Here is a 20,468-nt window from a genome sequence, read left to right as displayed (position 1 = left end):
AAGCAGATGGCTGAAGGACCACTTAAACATGCTCGGAGCTACAATGTCTGTTACACAAACGGATATAGATTCCACACAGTACTTCATGCATCAAATAAATCTACAGACAATAGTGGAGTGTGCGTCAAAGCTGCTGACAACAGTCGGGACGAAGAAGATTTTTACGGGCAACTGCTTGAAATTGTGGAGGTTGAATACCCGGGGATACCTATCAAAAGAGTGACGTTGTTCAAATGACATTGGTATGACCCAACTACTACTGGAAAAAGCCACGGAACAAAAATTCATAAACGATATAAGTTAGTTGACATACATCAGGGTCGCTCGTATCATTTATATGATCCATTTGTGTTGGCAAGTCAAGCATGTCAAGTATATTATCTTTCATATCCGAGTACAAGACAAAATTCTAAAGATTGGAGAGCGGTTTGCAAAGTCAAACAAAATAAATTTGACAAGGAAATAGAACAGGAATCCAATGATGCTGCTTTCCAAGAAGAAAATAGGGACCATATTGAAATTGAAGAAGATGTACCCAAACACCGCTTCTTGATCCATCTGGCGAAATTGTTCAACAGGTGCATGATAATGATGAAGATACTGAAGAAGATGTGGATCTTGTACTGTCAGAAAACGAAGAATCCGAAGCTGAAGATGTCGAGAACGACGACTATTTTAGTGATGAAGAATAATTTAATTATCTATATGTAATTATTTAATATTTTGTGAAATTTATTAAAATTTTATTATATTCCTCCGAATTATTAATATTTTATAGTAATAATAATAATAACAACAACAATAATATATATATATATATATATATATATATATATATATATATATATATATATATATATATCAACAATAATTATAATAACAACACTAATTCTTTAATAGAATAAGAAAATATATAAAGATAAATAAAAACAACTCATATAAAGATAAAAAAACAAGCTACATAATAGAATAAGAAAATCACTAACTTCTTTTAATTCTTTAGTTTCCGAAATGCACGATGCACAACAATTCGCAGCCTATTTAAAGAAAACATGGCGACAACACGGCGATTACAAACCCATCGCCACTTTTGAATTCAAATTCAAAAACATGGCGACCAAAGGGCTACCAACAGAACTGTCGCCTTCATTTAAAAACCAAAATCACGGTTTTTCTGGCGACCAAGGGGCGACAAACAACACCTGTTGCCATGCATCAAAATAAAAATAAAAAAATACTGTCTTTCTTGTCGACGAAATTCCGACGAGACAATCCGTCGCCAGGTAGAAAAATAAAAAAAAAAGGAAAAATAGCTGTGGGCGACCGGCTAGCGACGAGCTTTCCTGTCGCTATCGAACTTTCTCAGTTGGCGACCAAACGTTCTCTCGCCTTGTCGTCGCCATGGGCGACCAACTCTTCCCCTCGCCATTTTTCCATCGCTAATTCAAGAGTTTTTTGTAGTGACAGGTGCCAATTAGAAGAGATGAATTCGAGTGTGCGGTTGTGTTGGTGGCGGTTTGGGATGAATGTGGAAGTGATGATGGTGTTGATTGGTGGCAGCGGCGGCGGCAAAAGTTGACAATTGCTGTGATGATGGTGGGTAGGCTAGCTGTGGAGGGGTGTTAGTAAGCGGTGAATAGGAGGAAGGTTATGGATATAAATTATGTTTATTTATTTATTTATTTATTTTTGGCTTAGTTTACCTTTTATGGTAGGTTATCAAGTGATAGGGTATGCCACGAGTAAACTCATGGCAAAGTTGAGATTATTTAAACTTAATCAATAGTTGTAATTATTTTTGACTAATGGGTGATAATTAGGATTATTTAGAGCAAATTTTCCTTGTTTTTATTATTTTATTTGCACTTTATATTTATTCAAAATTGTTGATGTTTGCTGACCGAAAACAATTTATTTAATATTACAAAGATAAGATTTGTATATTTGAAAGTTTATGTTAGAGTATAAAATATATATCTTAAGGCCTTAACCATCAGCTTATATTTTTGGTTGAGTTGGTTCTGAACAGTTTATATAACCATATCCGATGGATTTGGAACAATGAAGTGTTAATTTTTTTTACATCACACTGTCTTTAACATGAGTTTTCGAAAAAAACGATTTAGACTATGAAAGGGACAAAAGTAAAGCTTAATCATGGAACATATCATCAACAATCTAGTATCCTGCACACCTCCAGTTAGAAAGTGTTTGTTCTATATTTGTAAATATATTTTAGTATATATTTAGAATATTTATTAGTTAAAGGAAAGGGAATAATATAGCCATATATTAGGAATTGCATTGTATATATAACCAGTTGGTTTTGAATGAAAGGACAAGGAATAATTATTTCTGTATTTAGTTTTATTAATTTCATAATATGTGTCAAGCTATTTCCATGATAAATAGTATAGCTCTCACCTTCAAATACGTATTTTTCTTTATAATTTTCCATTACCACCTAATACAACTTTTTCAAGTGGCAATGATTGAAAATAAATTTTATAAAGAAATATCATGAATAGAGGACATACATAATCAAACTTAATCATAAACCTCGTCAAATAATTTTATATTTAAATTACATTTGAGTTTATATTACTGTTTTCACCGTTCAATACACAACCAAAAGGCTCCTACAAATTATAAACTTGGTACAAAAATCATCCATCAAAATCAGGTCTACATGGATGGTGCTGATTCACGAGTCTAAACTCAAGTCCCAAGCGAAAAACTTATGATTTTTTCCATTGAGCTCAATAACACTACAACCAGCAGTCTTAACAATCCCTTCTTCATTCATCTTCTGCCTCCACAACGCGGATTCTTCCCATTCCCCTACTGATGCATACAAGTTAGACAGCATCATATACTCGCCATCACTTAGCCTTCCGCCTCTTCTGATAACAATTTTAGCTACCTCCTTTCCTACCTTGATATTTTGATGAGTCACGCATGAACTGAGCAATGCGCCTAATATTGTTTCTCCTGGCTCGAATGGCATCGATTCCACGAGATGTAATGCTTGAGTAAGCAAGTTAGCTCGACCCAAGAGATTAACCATACAACAATAGTGCTGTAGTTTAGGAGAAACACTATAGTTTTTCATAGATGCAAATATGGAGCATCCCTCTCGAACCAACCCTGAGTGGCTGCAAGCACTTAGTATTGCAATAAAAGTTATGTCATCTGGCCTCAAAGATTCATTGCATTTCATCTCTTCAAAGAGTTTCAATGCTTCGAAACCATGACCGTTGAGCGCTAGGCCAGAAATGATCGCATTCCAACAGAAGATGTCTTTTACTTTCGCCTTATAAAACACCTCCAAAGCATGAGCTATGCTCCCACATTTAGCATACATATCGATCAATGAAGTAATGACTTCCGGGCACATGAGATGATTCTCCAAGGCATATATGTGTATAGTCATCCCAACTTCAAGAGAAGTCTGATGAGCACAGGCAGCTAAAACTCCAGCTACAGTTACTTTGTCCGGTTCAAACTTCTGAGCTATCATTTCGTCAAACAGCCCAACTGAATCAGTGTACAATTCGTTGTGTACATATCCATTCACCATGGTGTTCCATGTAACAATATTTTTTCTTGGTGCTTCTTCAAATAATCTCCTAGCTTCCTCCATATTCCCAGAAACCTTGCAGGCTAAAATCATCGAATTCCATGAGGCTATATCTTTTTCAGGGGCAGCGTTAAAGAAGCTTCGAGCCAACTCCAACTCGCCCACTTTCGCATAACCTGAGATCATTATGTTAAAAGAAGTAAGATCTTTATATGGCAGAGCTTCAAAGAGTTTTGCTGCTTCCTCCATTTCGCTATGAGAGGCATAAGAATTTAGCATTGAATTCCAAGCAATAGAATCTCTAATAGGCATATTAACAAACAACTTATGTGCATTCTGAATATCCTTGAAACTTGAATACATGTTTAACAGAGATGTTTGTACAAACAGATGATTGTAGTAGCCAGTTTTCATTACTTGCCCATGAAGGGTATATCCCAAATGAACCAAAGAATGGTGGCCAGCCGCATGGAGTAATAGAGGGTATGTGAAGTTATCAGGATTGAAGCCATTTTCTTGCATACTTACATATGCTGAAAAGGCTTGGTTTACGTTGCCATCCTGTAGTTGTTTCTTGATTGCTTTGTTGCAACTTTTGAGGTCAGGGAATTGTGAGCAGCAGGTGAAACAGAAAGCTGAGAAACCCATATCAGCTGAAAAACAAGCAATCAGCACAGAGAATATGACAAAAAGGACCAAGTCATTGTCTTTGATAATGAAGAGACTTGATAAAACCAACATAATTCGGGTATTATTATTTGTCGTCACCTTTTTTATTTTATCGCCACCCTTCTAATGAAATTACCATATTACCCCTGAACTTAAAAAAATTACAAAAGTGCCATTTAACTTAAAAAATGTTTTAGAAATGTAAATGGCACTTAATAACATTGTTTATATATAATTCAATGTTATCATTTTTATAATTCAATGCATTGTAATAATTAAGTCAATAAATGTGTAAGTGATTCAAACGAATTGTGTCATTAAAAAAGTTGTTCATCTATACAGATTAAAAACAACAATTGTTCATTCATTACAAAACAGACAAATGTCTATTAAGGGCTGCGCCCTCTACACTCTTGCCATTCGGCAAACAACTCACTAAGATCATCTACATACATATCAACAACATCTCTTTCCCGAGGCGTCATTTGAACAATAGCTGGCATCCTAAGCAATGGCGCAAGTCGAGTTGGAAATTCAGCAGCAAACTGTAAAAACCAGACAATCGCAAAGTCAATACATGTTATGAAACATAAAAATGAAATAGATAATTAGGAACACTAACATATTCGACTCTGTTATCCGCAACACCAAACGCAGCAGCAGGTCCTTCACCTGGGATGAGAAAACAGTGGGAAGACACTCTAAACCAATCCACGTAATCCGGGGCAGCCTCTGATGGAACCCATGCCCGACGCAGTGCCTGCTCAACTACGCGAGCACAGTATGGGAACCTACTCCACATCTCCGTAAACATACAAGAAGAAGCGAATGTAACTGAGTAGGAGCCCTGTGCTGGTCGCACAGCTTGGGTAGGTCTCAGCGGAGCGGGGGGAATGTCTTGTGCAAAACCGAGCTGCCTCACTGTCCTCTCAGGCAAATAGACCTCCACGATATCGAAACAGGTGATACCACCGATATAGGCGGTACGTGGGTGCTCGTTCAATAAAGACCTAGCAAAAGTCATATACGGAGTCCACTCCACCTGCTCACAACGAAAATAATACATAATCAACATAACATGAAATTAAAATAATAAACATAATTAAGTGTGAGGTCATGTACAAAACCTGTGCCTCTGTCATGGCGTCTAGTATGCTCCTACAGTCTCTCAGTCTACTCAGCTCGCGGATTGGCTTCGGCGGGGACCACATCTCTGCCCTTGTCTTGTTCGGCATGTCAGCTTGACGCGGATGGGGGCGGAAGGCTGGGAAGTACTCGTAAATCCATGTCTGCAACAGTGTCACACAACCAGCAGTAGTCTTGCACCCAGTCCTTATCGCCATACCCAGTTGGCGATACAAGTGAGCAAGCGTCACTGCACTCCAAGCAATGTCAGCCTGATCAGCGGTAACAGCAACAACAGGGTGAGGACGCATCCCCACTCTAGTCTTATCCACGAGCAACGTGGAACCAACTATAGCCATGTAGTAGGCGGTAGCTTGAGTATCCATACACTGAGAACGGTGGCATAGCTGCAACAGTGCATCAACATTAATGCTGCCGCTTGTGAAGTGCCCCTTCCCACGCAGCTCCGACAATGGCTCCCCAAAAACGTCTGCCAGGCCAAGCTGCCAGTCACCATCAGACGGTTCCACGGGAAGTGAACCGTCAATGCCAATTCCTAAGATGCGTTGCACGTCGTGCAACATTATAGTCATCTCCCCCCACCGCATGTGGAAGGTGTTGGTGTCAGGCAGCCACCTTTCCACAAATGCCGTAATGAGAGCACTGTCGATGTGCTGGTGCATTATATACGGCAAATGAACAAGGGGACTACCAGGTAACACCCTGTACAATTCATCAGACATGTCTTGAAGTCTGATGATTGAATCCAACGTCTTCTTCCGAGCACGACATTCCAAAATCGGAGGGGTGCGCTCCGATCCCTCAAATATAACCTTTGCTACGTGCCCACCGTAGCTGGGTATTAAAGTGGGATCAACAGGGCCCCCGGGCTGGGGTGATGTGATTAACCAGTCCGTGTTCGCGGACTGCGAGCGCCTCCTCCCCTGTGGAGCCGCATCCTCAGCCTGGCTTACTCCTGCCTGATCAGAAGTGCCACCCGAGCCCTACCCTCTAATCCTGAACTTACCAGCATGGCCTCTTACGATCATCCAATCAATAGGATGACATGCAGACTCATCCTGACCAAGAGACTCTTCCTGACTAAGAGACTCGTCGTAATCAGTATCATCGTCACCTGAGCCGACCGTATGACTATGTAGGTTACTCTGGTGTTCAAAGCGACTACGCACTTGCTCTAGGGTACTTGAACGTTGGGCCTGACTATGTATGGCCGCCTGTTCTTGCCTTGCTCGCCTTGCAGATCCCGTAACCCCCCTCTCATGGGGATCACCTCTCAGTAAAGTAGGCCTAGATCTATTGCCGCTTAATAATCCTCTAAAAAACCCTTTTCCCTTACCTTGATTTCCAGCCATTTACTACAATTTTCATATTTTAAATTAAGACGACATTCCAAAGTTAATTTAATAAACACTTAGAATCAAATAAATTAAAAACAAGTAACAAGAAAAATAATTCACATTTACAAACAATTAAACAATTATTATATTCATAAATATTTAAACAACTAAAATTTAATAAATTAATTACACTAAACAAATTCATTCCAAAAAAAAAAAATTGAAAACTCAGTCGCACAACCAAGTCGCACAAAATGTGCGACTACAGTCGCACTTTTTGTGCGACTGGATATTCAAATTTTTTTTTATTTCGAAGATCCAAATTAAAAACTACTTTTTACAATAACATTATCATAATACATTCTATTACAACATTTACTAAATAACATTAACTAACAAAATTAATTAATTAAACACAAGAAACTCTTTCGAAATTAAAAAAAAATTAAAAAAATAAAAATAAAAATGGGTTCAGCACAATCGCACAAAACGTGCGACTGTACAGTCGCACGTTTTGTGCGACTGTGCTGAACCCATTTTTATTATTTTTTTTCTTCGATTGATTTAAAATAAAACTTACCTCGAATTTTTGTTGACGACTTCGATTCCAAAGTTTTAGCTCCGATTAATTTTATGTGAAGAATTTGAGTTTATGGAAGTGATGAAAGTGTTATTGAGTGAATTTGAAGTGTTTTTATAGAGGTTTTAAGGTTAGTGGCATTTTCGTAATTTTTTAAATTCTAGGGGCAAAGTCGTAATTTCATTCGGGGGGGGGGGGGGGGGGGTGGTGATAAAATGAAAATGGTGGCGACAAATAAGAATCGGGTTAAATAAATAAATAAATTTTCATACGAAATTGTACCAACCATAGGGTTTCGTATGCTATGTTTATAAACCCATATCTAGATATAGAGTTCTTGATATAGGTCATTAGGTCGATTTCTATTCGGTTTAAAATAATGTTTAGTGTCGATATTAATTTTTACATAATTGTAAATCTATTTTTAAGTTGGGTCAAATCAAATTCGGTTACAAAGTCGGGTATTTGTCTAGTCATCAGGTTTGTTATGAACACCTCTATCTACAAATAAAATAGAGTACTATTCAAGTGACTTATTATCTTCCATGCAAACTTATTGTTTGTGCAACAATGCTATTTAAGCTCATTTTGACTTCAAATCATTCTTTAAAATTACACTTAGATTTTATCCCAAAATATAAATCGACTCACTACAACAATACTAACTTTTCGCGACACATGATTTAGGGACACAAAAACAAATGTCGTTAATGTATATTTTTAGTGTAATGATTATTGGTTTTATTTTAAGTTTCACCATGGAGTGATTTAGTGACACTACATATATAATTGTTACTATAGTCTATATGAAATTTATAAGAAATGTCACTAGATCCTATGTCGCGAAAATCTTTAGTATGATTTTTTATTATGCTACTAAAGAGTCTAATAAATGTCACTAAATTCACTATATATAACATTAGAAATTTAAAGTACTGACATTTAAATTAAGTATATTATATTGTAGTGAGTTAAATATGAAGATTGATAGTACATCGAATACTCTCTGGGGGGGGGGGGGGGGGGGGGGGTGAATAGAGAATATGCTCGTTTAAAATTTTTCTCTAGTAGGTAAACTCAAGAGCTTAAGAGACCTTACAAAACAGTTTTCTGGAACTGTTTTAGATTGTATAATAGATCTGTGAACTATGTGCGAAAATATACTTAGATAAGAACAAGGGATTTGTTAACGAGGTTCAGCTATCAATAGCCTACTTCTTGCCTATGGGTTCTCTTCCAACCCATAGGATTCAACGCCTTTTATTAATGAACTTAAGATGACTTAGAAGATCTCTCTATCTTCTCTCACCACGTTCTTCCTCTTGAAAAACGTCTTACAAGTTCTCTTAATAAAAGTACTAATCCCAATCTCACAAAAGAGAAAACAAAATGAATACTTTAAAAAGTATTCCACGCTTTAGGTGTAGATGATAATTAAAAGTCTAACTCTTTTTAACTCTAAATCCGATTACAAATGTAAGAGTTTGATGAACAAAGTTTACAACACTTATTGAATATTAAATCTCAAAGTAAGTAGAAAGCTAATTTGAGTAAGTGTTGCAATCTCTTAATCCTTGAATGAAGTTTCTTATATATATGTTATACCTCAACATAGTCTTGCAAATCAAGGAAACTTCATCCTATTCTTTTGCTAATCTGGTCAATCTGAATCAGTCTTCAAAATTTTAAGCAGCAAGTAAAACTGATGCTCCACTTAAGACTTGTTCAATACACGTATTTGATACTATTTTTAGCTATTTCAATTTTTTTGATATGCTGCCACATGAATACTCATACAAATCATTTGAAATTTAATAATTGAAATAAAAACAATGGAAAAACACAAGCCATATAAAGTTTCTAAGTTTTAGCTTAATTTGAATTATTCTTCCTATTTTTAGGAGAGGTTAAAAATAACTCCATACTTATAGGAAAGCCTGTAATTAGTATTAACTTGTTTATCAAGAAAATTATTTATTCAAAATACCAAGTAATAAGACGTGTAATTATATGTAATTACTTATTAAAACAAATTTCCAAATTTAATCTAAATCTAACCTTAGCTTATAAAGACAATTAACTAAAGTCATTTTATTTCAAACTTAATTCAACATATTTTGGACTTAAATTGTTTATCATAACCACTTTATATCTAATATGATTTTTGACCTATTTAAACAACTAAATATAATTACTTAATTTATTTGTTTAATTTAATATGTGTTTTGAATATCATCAACTAAAGGAATTGAGTCTTCAATCTCTCGCTTGATAAAAGTCAAAACCTTATTTTCCTAAATCATATTACTAGGTGAAATAATTTTAAATATGATAAGAACAAACAATTAGATATTTTATAAACCATGTTAAGTTATTATAAGAAAAAATTTCAGAAATATCAAGACTTTGAAATCTGTTTCAAACCAAAACAGTGAGCATGATATAACATAAGTATAAACCAATACCAATACATGCATGGATTTTAATATAATAAACCATTAATATAAAACAGCAAGCATTCGAATGAGCAACCATAATTCATGCAAAGATACAATTATCAATATTTTAATATCATATCAACATTTTAAGTTCATAACATCAATAATGTATCTTGATCATCAATAAGCATACGAAAAATAATCAAGAATGAATATAACATGAATATGAACATGAATAACATGAATATGTACAATAACATGAAATGACATGAATGAAAATGAAATGGAATGAATATGAACAATCAAGAAACCAAGCAGCATGCAGAAACTAAGCTACGATGCAAAATAAAATCTTAACTATTACAAACCAAACATTCTCCCCCTTGTTGACTTTCATAAAAAAGAAACAGGGATTAACATGTTTGGGAATGTATTTTTAAAAAACCAAATTATTTGCCAAAAAAAAATAGTGTTCATCAAACCAACATCGAAAAATTACTTCTTGGACCTAGTCTTTCTCTTCTTGGAAGCCTTCGATTTACCAGGGGAAGTTGTCACTTCAGCTACTGGGGTAGCCTCAACAGTTGGTGGTGGTGGTGCTTGTGTAATGGGAACAATAGTCTCTTGTTCGTTCTTTTCCTCCTCATCCTTAGCTTCTTTGCCCTCTTAAGCAACCTCTCCTTCTTTGGACACTTCTTTCTCTTTTTCAGCATGCTCCTCTTTAACACCCTCTTCTATAGTCACTTCATTTACAACCATTCCCTTCATGTCTTTCATAAAAGTGTCTAATATAAATGTTAGAGTGGACACTTTATCATGCAATTCGAGTAGGGACAGCTTGATGTTGCTAACCTCAGAGTCAAGTGACTCAAGGCGAGAATGGGTAGTGTGGTTGTCTTTAGAATGAGGCTCCAAGCGAACAATCTTTTTCCCTTGCAATTTCCGTAACTTCTTCTTTGCCACTGATAAATTTGAGTATAACTCATATTTACCACCAACTTTAAAAATCCCCAAAGGAGTCAAAACATTATTTGAGAAAGATTGAGGGCAAGAATAGTCAACCTCTTCTAAATTAGAGATGAGATTAAAATGATCAAAGATGAGTGAAAGAAGATTTGCGTATGGAAGGGCCAAATTTCGAAAACTTGAACTACAGAACCTCATAGTAGAAATGATTAAAGAAACATAATCAATAGTTTTTCGAGCAGCAATTTTCCACATTTAAATTAAATGAGAATCAGAGACTAACTCACAAGAAGTTCCTTTAAAAAACACAATTTTGGCTACCAAAATGTGAAGAAGTTTTCTAGACAAAGTTAAGCCATCGTGGGTTAACTGTCTTGTAGGAGAAAATTCAAGGTGAGAAGACAAAACAAACATATCCTTAGCGATTTCAAAAGCAATTGAATTAGGAGTAGAATCATCAACAACATTAGAAAATTTGATCAACTCGTTGATTAGGGTTTTCGTAATCACAATGTTTTGACCTTTAACATAACTTCTTAAAGCGGGAAAACCATCAAGAGCTATGAAAGATAGATTGCAATGGAAAATTTTGACTAAAGTGGGATAAGACACAGAGCTTGGGTCTAAGAGTTTACCTGGTGTAGACTCAATAAAAGCAGAAATGATTCCAAAATCCTCAAAGAGAAAGCAATTATAGTCCAATGTGTCAAGAAAAGAAACTGAACGATGTTTGAAGACATCGATCCATTTTCCAAACGCCATATGGTTTTCAAACCAAGGGATAGATTTGGGGTTTCAAGCCTTGGAGATTTTGAGGAATCTCACTTTTCACATTTGATGGAAGAATGAGTAAGTTTTTGTTTGGGATTCATGGATGTACTCTTGAAAGCTTGAAAGATAAATGAGATGTTTCTTGAAGAAGATGAATGAAATCAATGATTTGAAGTGTGAATATGGAAAAGGAAAGTTCAAAGGGTTTAAAAACAAAATCAAATACAATGGATATGACACACAAAAGGTGTGATTTGACAACTTAGTGAAAAACAATAATGAGTGTGAGTGAAATTTCGACTGGTTTGTGGTGTTTGAGTGACGTGATGGAGTGAATGTAATCACAATTATGAGAGAAATTTATGGCTTAGTTGAAATGGGACAAGATACATGAACTAATTTGTAAAGAGTAGTTTGATGAACCAATTTTATTTCCAAAATCACAATATTAGTTTAAGACTTAAAGGTATTTAATTTTAAATCCCATTTAAATATATGTAACATATATTTATAAGAAATTGAAATTTAATTTTCAACCCTTAAATATATGTACTTTACACAAACATGGACATGTATATAATTCACATGCAATTACATATTCTACAAGCAAGCTAATTATGCAAATTACTCGAATAATGAATTGAAATACTCCCCCTAAATACATAGTTAGTATTTAGTATTTAATGTACCCTTACTCCCCCTAAGTTCATGCAACATCATTTAACATTCCAAGTTCCATACGGATATATGCAAAACAATCAGGACTTAAAGGTTTTGTAAATATATCAGCTAATTGATTTTCTATAGGAATAAAAGATAGAGTAATATTACCTTTTTCAACATGATCACATACAAAATGGTGACGTATCTCAATGTGTTTTGTACGTGATTGTTGTATCGGATTTTTAGTAATACAAATTGCACTTGTATTATCACACTTAATTGGAATACCTTTGAGATCAACTCCAAGATCTCCGAGCTGTTGTGCAATCCATAAGATTTGAGAACAACATGCACCGCTGCTATATATTCCGCTTCTGCTGTAGATAAAGCCACTGAATTTTGCTTTTTAAAATACCATGAAATCAATGATGATCCCAAGAATTGACACGACCCTGAAGTGCTCTTTCTATAACCAGCATAATCCGCATCTGAAAAACTAATCAAAGCAAAATTTCCACAATTAGGGTACCATAGACCGAAGTCTTTAGTCTCATGTAAATATCTAAAGATTCTCACAACTGTTGTTAAGTGAGATTCTTTTGGGTTAGCTAGAAAACGAGCACATAAATAAACACTAAACATTATATCCGGACGACTAGTCGTTAAATACAATAGAGAATCAATCATACCTCTAAAAGAGTTTTGATCAACATTCTTACCATTAATATCTTGATTTAGACTTAATATTGCACTCATAGGCGTATTAGCACTTTTGCATTGATCCATATTGTACTTCTTTAATAGATTTGTAACATATTTACTTTGAAAAATAAATATGCCATCTTTCTTTTGCTTTATTTGTAGTCCTAGAAAAAAATGTTAAGTCACCCATCATGCTCATTTCAAAATTCTTTGCACATAATCTCAGAAAATTCCTTGCATATATAGAATCATTAGTAGCTTCAAACAATATATCATCAACATATACTTGAACAACAAGAACATATTTTCCTTTAGTCTTAATAAAAAGCGTTTTATCAATTTTACCTCGTTAAAAGTTATTCAAGTAAATGTGAGATAAATCTGTCAATCCAAGCCCTTGGATCTTGTTTCAAGCCATATAATGTTTTGTTTTGTTTAAACACATGATAGACAAATTCGAATTTTCAAAACCAGGCGGTTGTTTAACATATACTTCCTCATGTAAATAGCCATTTAAGAAAGCACATTTTACATCCATTTGATATAATTTTATATTCATATATGAAGCAAAAGTAAGCATAATTCGAATAGATTCTAACCTTACTACGGGAGCAAAAGTTTCGTCATAATCAATGCCTTCTTCTAGATTATAGCCTAGAGCTACTAGCCTTCCTTTGTTCCTTATGATCTCTCCATCCTTATTGAGCTTGTTGTGAAAGACCCATCTAGTTCCAATAATAGTACGATTTGGTGGTCTTTCAACTAGATCCCAAACTTTGTTTCTTTCGAATTCATTTAATTCACTTTGCATAGCAATCATCTACTCCAATTCTAGTATTGATTCTTTTATATCCTTTGGTTCTACAAGAGAAACAAAAGCAGAAAATGCACATAAATTTTTAAGAGAGGATCGAGTTTGAGTACCTTTGTTTGGATCACTTGTGATGTTTTCCTGTGTGATCATTTAGAGAACTCGTTCCTACTTCCTTCGAGGAATCTTTAGTTAGAGACTTAAATCAGTATGTTCAGGAGCTTTTTCCAATTCTTGAGGTTGGGTCTCAAGATCAGGTTGTGACTCTTCAATGCACTCAACCTATTTTTCTTCAACCTCGTCAAGACTTTGTACAGGATCTTGCATATTCTTCTTTTTATCTTCATTATGATCATTGGCATCTAATTCATCAGCACTTACATCATCAAAATGTTTGTTAACGTTTAACTCTTTAAAACGTTCACTTAATATTCCATTGTCGGATTCATTAAATACCACATGTATGCTTTCCTCAACCATACTTGTTTGCTTATTTAACACTCTATAAGCGTTACTATTTAATGAGTATCCCAGAAATATACCTTCGTCACTTCTAGCATCAAACATACCTAGATTATCCTCACCATTATTATGGATAAAACAATTACAACCAAATGGTCTAAGGTAGGGTATGTTTGGTTTTCTACCTTTAAATAACTCGTAGGGGGTTTTCTTAAGTATAGATCTAATGAGACACCTATTTAAGACATAGTTTGCTGTATTAACTTCCTCAGCGCAATAATGTTTGGCTAATAAATTTTCTATTAGTATAGTTCTAGCCATTTCTTCTAAAGTGCGATTTTTCCTTTCAACCACACCATTTTGTTGGGGGTGTCCTAGGAGTTGAAAAGTAATGGGTTATACCGTATTTTTCACAAAAAAAATCAAAGCCTAGATCAAAGTCTCCCATGATCACTTCTAACCGAAAAAATTGGAAGATTCAACTGAGTTTGCATTTCTTTACAATGTCTTGAGAACGGTTTCAAGGCTTCACCTTTATCCTTTAAAAAATCAACTCACGTAAATCTAGAATAATCATCAACGGTTACTAGAATATAAGATTTACCTTGTATGTTCCTTACACGCATTGGACCACATAGATCAATATGTAAAAGTTCACATGGTCTTGAAGTACTTACCATTTTCTTCGATTTAAATGAACTTCTTACTTGTTTACCTCTAATGCATGCATCACTTGAAGGACTGTGCTTGTAGTCAAGAGCTGGAAGTCCCTTAACCAGATCTTTACTTACTAATTCATGCATGGTGTGCCTATTGATGTGACCAAGTCATTTAAACCATAACTTTGGATCATCCGTTATAGCATTTAAACACTTGAAATTTTGAGCTGCAATTTCATTAGTATTCTAAGCATAAATATTATCATGTCTAAGGGCGGTGATAAATGTATGTCCAGTATTAGTATTTTTGACAAAACATTTTTCTTCATCAAAACTTACTAGATTGTCATTATCACATAATTGAGACACACTTAGCAAGTTAAATTTTTGTTCTTCAACCAAATCGACATTATCAATAACTTTAGAAGGATCCTTACCAACTTTGCCAACACCTAATATTTTGCATTTACCTTTGTCGCCTAAAGTGAGCCACTGCACTTTTCTTTAATCTATTATCTAACACTATTCATTAGATCATTTAATGAATAGTATCACTTCTACTGCTGACACGTGGCATAGGTGAAATCTTGAACGTCTATTTTTTGTGCTCTTTCAAATCTGTTCCGTTGCTTTGTTTAAATGAGGACAATTTGCGCATATTGAAAGTATCACTGTAGTATTTGATATCTTTGTACATATTTGATATCAAATGAGGTCAATTTGTACATATCAAATGAGGACAACTTGGCTAGCAAACTTAATTATCAAATGAGGACAATTTACTCATATTTTCATTTTGATTTGGTTTTAGTTGCAAAATCTTGGTTTGAATTTAAGATTGGCAATGAACAACCTCATTTTGAGATAAATGTACTACTAGATATCTTTGTGGAAAAATTTAGTTCTTTGAATGAAGGGTATACTGATATCTAATTATGTTCGCGTTGGTTCAGCAATCCCTCGCAGAGTTCATCTTTTTGCTAACTTTTACTAGTTTTAGGATTTGTAATCATATTTTCTGTGAGTGGGGAAATCCATCAGAACGAGTAACTATTAAAGTAGTTGATTTCCCAAATGTTGGAGAATAGTTGCTGATTAATTTTTTGGATCTTAGATTGTTTATTGTCTATTGTTTTGCAGTTACGCTGTCAAGAAGAAAGATGAGATTGAAAGAGTTTCTGAGGCCAACTATTAAGTGTTGAATCATGTCGAGATTATTGTTTTTGTTGCTTCTCTCTTTGCTTGTTTATTATATAGATATAAATGTACTAGAGTTGTCAGCTACTTGCCCTTTACAATCAGAACGCTATTCTTTTCGTTGAGAATATTTTTGTAGAATTGAAATTATGAACATTTAAGTCAATTTTAAGTAGATATAATATTGGTGTGCTTCACTTTTTGATGATTCATTTTCATTGTGGTTCACACTTCATTGGAACAAAGTGCTTTTGAGTTGTAACACACAATTTGTACCTATAATTTTTGGGTGTGAGATTTGCGCAGTTGTGCGGTTTTGTTTGGTCATGTGTTGACCAACCAATTTGGTCTAGCATGAATCGACTCGATGAATTGATAACATTGCAACATCATCCTTGACAACATAGTCTCCTAACCATTAGCCTTTCGACAAGCTAAACAACCTATCAACAACATATGTCTAACAGCCATCATTCTTGCGACATAGAGTGTTAAAAATAGTATTACATAAAACATAAGTGTATAAAGCCTTCAATATGTTCTCATGCCCTAATTTGAGGCTTCTACTGCTACATATACATTTATAAGAGTTGCATCCTTCACATCTTTGCAACACATTGAAAATTTAATATTTACATCTATATTATCGTTAATAAAAGTGTTTAAAATAGCATTATTGAATACAATAGTGTAACATGGGGGAGTAGCACGCGGCCCCACAACTAGTTTCAGAAAATAAAGAAACTTTACCACTCATATGTCTCGAACATCCACTATCTAAGATCTATTTTTGCTTTTCCTACAAAACAAAAAAATAACCTTTCTCAACCTTACTTAGCCAACTAAGTGACCAATTTGGGAGCATTGGGGTAGACCATATTAGGTGGTCTTGTCCCTTTAGAAACCCATATTTGTTTTATCTACCCACGCAATTCATAAGGAAAGGTATTCTTGATGATATAGTTATCCTTACGTTTGTAGGGACATGCAAGCGTAAGATGTCCTTCTTATCAACAATAGGAACAAGTAGGTAAGCGTTTACGCTTGTATGCACTTTTAACAAATGTGGTTTGACTCTTATAGTTATGTGTATTAATTATAGCCGATACCACGTTTATCATTAGATCCTTTTTGTCGTGTAAGCATTTTTATGAATTTAAATTCGAAATCATTTAGCTTCGTTAAGGATTGTAAAGTTTTCTCAGACTCATATCTCAAAGTCTTAAGATTTGATTTGAAATCATCATTTTTATTCTGAAGATCAATGAGTTTTTTCATTTGACTGATATTCTGTTGTTTCAAGACTTTGATAGTCTCATCAAATTTTAATCTTTCAGCCTTAAGAAATTCCTTTTTCTTTATAAGGTCTTCACAACCTTCGGCATAGCGATGAATTCTATCTTCTAAAATGTTTTTCTCATCTTTTAAGATTTGTTCAATTTGAAACATATCAAAGAGAGCTTTAACTAATTTGTCTTTAGAACAAGAGTTAAGATAGTCAAGTACCTCTTTATGGTTTTGTTCTAGATCGTCATCCACTAGTGGAAAAAATTGTATTTGCTGCTCATTATTTGCTGCGGTTTTTTCATATTCGCAGCAATAAAGAGGAGAATGAATAAGAAAAAAAAAACCTTTAATTGCTGCGTTTAACCAATGGACCGCAGCAAATATTATTCAAAACACATTAATTGCTCCGGTTAAGGCCCAACCGCAGCAAATAGCTCTTCATTGTTTCCTTAATTGCTCCAGTTTTTCATCAACCGCAGCAAATAAACCGGGAAAATACATTAATTGCTCTGGTTTCCTTTGAACCGCAGCAAATGAGCTTTGGAATTTTTAGAAAACCCGCCATAAGCATCAGTTTCTTTTTCATAATAAACCCTTCACAAAACCCTTCATACAAAACGATTAAACTGCCTTTGTTCTCTCAAACGAACCCATTGAAAACCAAAAACCCAGAACTGTACGTTTGTTACTGCTGTTCTACTGCTGCTTTGTTCTCTCAATCAAACGTTTGCTTGTTCTACTGTACGTGTTCATCTTTATTTTCATTCACAAACCCAGAACAAACGTTTGCTTGTTCTACTGTACGTGTTCATCTTCATTGTCATTCACAAACCCAGAAATCAAAAGTTTGCTTGTTCTACTGTGTTCACAAACGTTTGCTTGTTTCGTGCATTTGCTTGTTCTACTGTGTGCGCATTCTTCAAAACCGTTGTTTGAAACCAAAGGCATTTGCTTGTTCATCTTCAAAACTCACGAATTAAGGTATTATTTCTCTTTTTAATTTCAATAAGCATTGAAATATCTCATTGTTGCTTCTGTTCTTGTTGCTGGTCGCATTTGCTTTGTTCTTGTTGCTGGTCGCATGTGATTGTTTTACACTTATTATTTCATTGATTAGATTATATATTAGTTCAATCTAATCTAGATGATGATCAAAACAAAGAAAACTAAAAAATTAAAATTAAAAATGAAGATGTACGTGGGTTTGTAAATATCTAAATTTGACAAAAAAAAAGAAGTTTTCAAAGATTAAATTGCATATAATAAATTAATAAATATTTTTTATTGAATACAATATACAATAAATTTAAAAGTTGTAGTTGTGTATTATTGGTGTTTGTTTGTTTACTTTTCCCTTGGTATATATATACTTTAAAGGATAAACCTAGTCAAACAATTTTACCACATGGATTGATCACTTTTTTTTCTTGTTATAAAAGGCCTACCTAAGAATACGAACTAAGGGAGGTGTGGAGGTTTGTTGCTTTTTGTCACTCATACAACTATCAAATTTTGAATTCATTAAGAAAATTAGTAGATCATAAGTCAAATACTTTTACTTATAATTTAAAATTAATTTTAATTCGGATGTTTTGATATTTGTTAAAAATGTGGTTTGTTGTTAATTGTTATACTTATTAGAATTATAAATAAGTATATATGTTTAAAAGTTGTGTATTAATTTTGTTTTGAATCAATTAATCACACTAATTAGGATGACAAACGATCGTTCTTGGATGTATGGAAGCATTGAATCGTCGGAATTTATTGATGGCGTATTAGAATTTTGTAGTATTGCGGTTGAACATCAAGTTAGGACGGGGGGAGTTGGTTTTTATTGCCCATGTGTCAGTTGTGGCAATGTATCAAAGGTAGATAGTGTTGATATCCTTAGGGAGCACATACTTCGACGTGGGTTTAGGCCTCAATATCATGTTTGGGTTTGGCATGGTGAGGAGGGAGTTTACAAAGACAAAAGTTTTGTTGAGGACGTCAATAATGTGGTCGATGTCAATGAGGATGTAGTAGATCATGTTGATGGGTATGAGACAGATGAAGAGAATGTCGATGAGGATGTGGATCGTGTTGATGAGATGATGGAGGGAGTCGAGGGAGTTAGGAAAACGTCCTCGTGTTTTTGACTTGTTGACAGAGGCTTCTCAAAAGCCTTTGTACCCTGGATGTACAAAGTTCACCAAACTAACAGCAGTGTTGACAATTTTCAACATTAAGTCAAAGTTCAATTGGAGTGACGCTAGTTTCACAATGTTATTAGAAGCGTTAGGTGAGATGCTTCCTGAGGGAAATAAACTTCCAAAGTCGACATATTATGCCAAAAAGCTCATGTGTCCTTTCGGCTTAGAGTACCAGAAGATTCATGCGTGTCTGAATGATTGTGTGTTGTATCGGAATGAAAACGAGAACTTAGAAGAGTGTCCTAGGAGTGGGTTATCGCGCTACAAGCGTAAAGGGGCTCGGGATGCTAAAGGGCCCCCGGCTAAGGTATTGTGGTATCTTCCAATAATACCTAAATTCAAGCGCTTGTTTTCTATAAAAAAAGATGCGTTAAATTTGAGGTGGCATGCAGATAGGGTGAAGAAAGGTCACTTGCTCACACATCCATCTGATTCTCCGGAGTGGAAGAGTATTGATAGGTTGCATAAGACTTTTGGGGATGAGGTTCGTAATTTAAGGCTCGGACTGTGTACGGATGGAATGAACCTGTTCGGCAATCTTAGTTCTCAACATAGTACTTGGCCGGTACTTTTAGTGATCTATAATTTGCCACCTTGGTTGTGTATGAAGCGTAAGTACATAATGCTTTCGCTTCTTATCTCGGGTCCTAAACAACCTGGCAATGACATAGATGTGTATCTTGCACCTCTCGTTGAGGATTTGAGAAAGATGTGGGATGAAGGCGTTTCAGTATTTGATGCATATGCTAATGAGGAGTTCACCTTGCGTGCAATGCTTTTATGCACCGTTAATGATTTTCCGGCATATGGCAACTTATCGGGGTATAAGAACAAAGGGAAGAAAGCATGCCCGATATGTATCGATGACATGGAATCCACGTGGATTCCTAAGTGCAAACACGTATTCATGCACCATCGAAAGTTCCTCCCACGAGACCACCAATATCGTAAGAAGAAGAAGTTGTTCAATGGGGAGGTTGAGGACCGTGTAGCTCGTCGACCGTT

The 20,468-nt window shown here is 34.8% G+C and overlaps 1 protein-coding gene across 1 annotated transcript; it reads right to left on the bottom strand.

Annotated features, from left to right (window-relative positions):
- Window positions 1-2,534: 2,534 nt before the first annotated feature.
- Window positions 2,535-4,284, bottom strand: LOC130801167 (pentatricopeptide repeat-containing protein At3g29230-like). The gene has a single exon (XM_057664948.1). It carries the CDS (start codon window positions 4,226-4,228, stop codon window positions 2,705-2,707), a length of 1,524 nt encoding a protein of 507 aa, XP_057520931.1. The 5' UTR covers window positions 4,229-4,284; the 3' UTR covers window positions 2,535-2,704.
- Window positions 4,285-20,468: the final 16,184 nt, after the last annotated feature.

This window comes from Amaranthus tricolor, chromosome 15, assembly GCF_026212465.1.
Source record: "Amaranthus tricolor cultivar Red isolate AtriRed21 chromosome 15, ASM2621246v1, whole genome shotgun sequence".
Lineage (NCBI taxonomy): Eukaryota > Viridiplantae > Streptophyta > Magnoliopsida > Caryophyllales > Amaranthaceae > Amaranthus > Amaranthus tricolor.
This window is presented reverse-complemented; position numbering and strand designations above follow the sequence as displayed.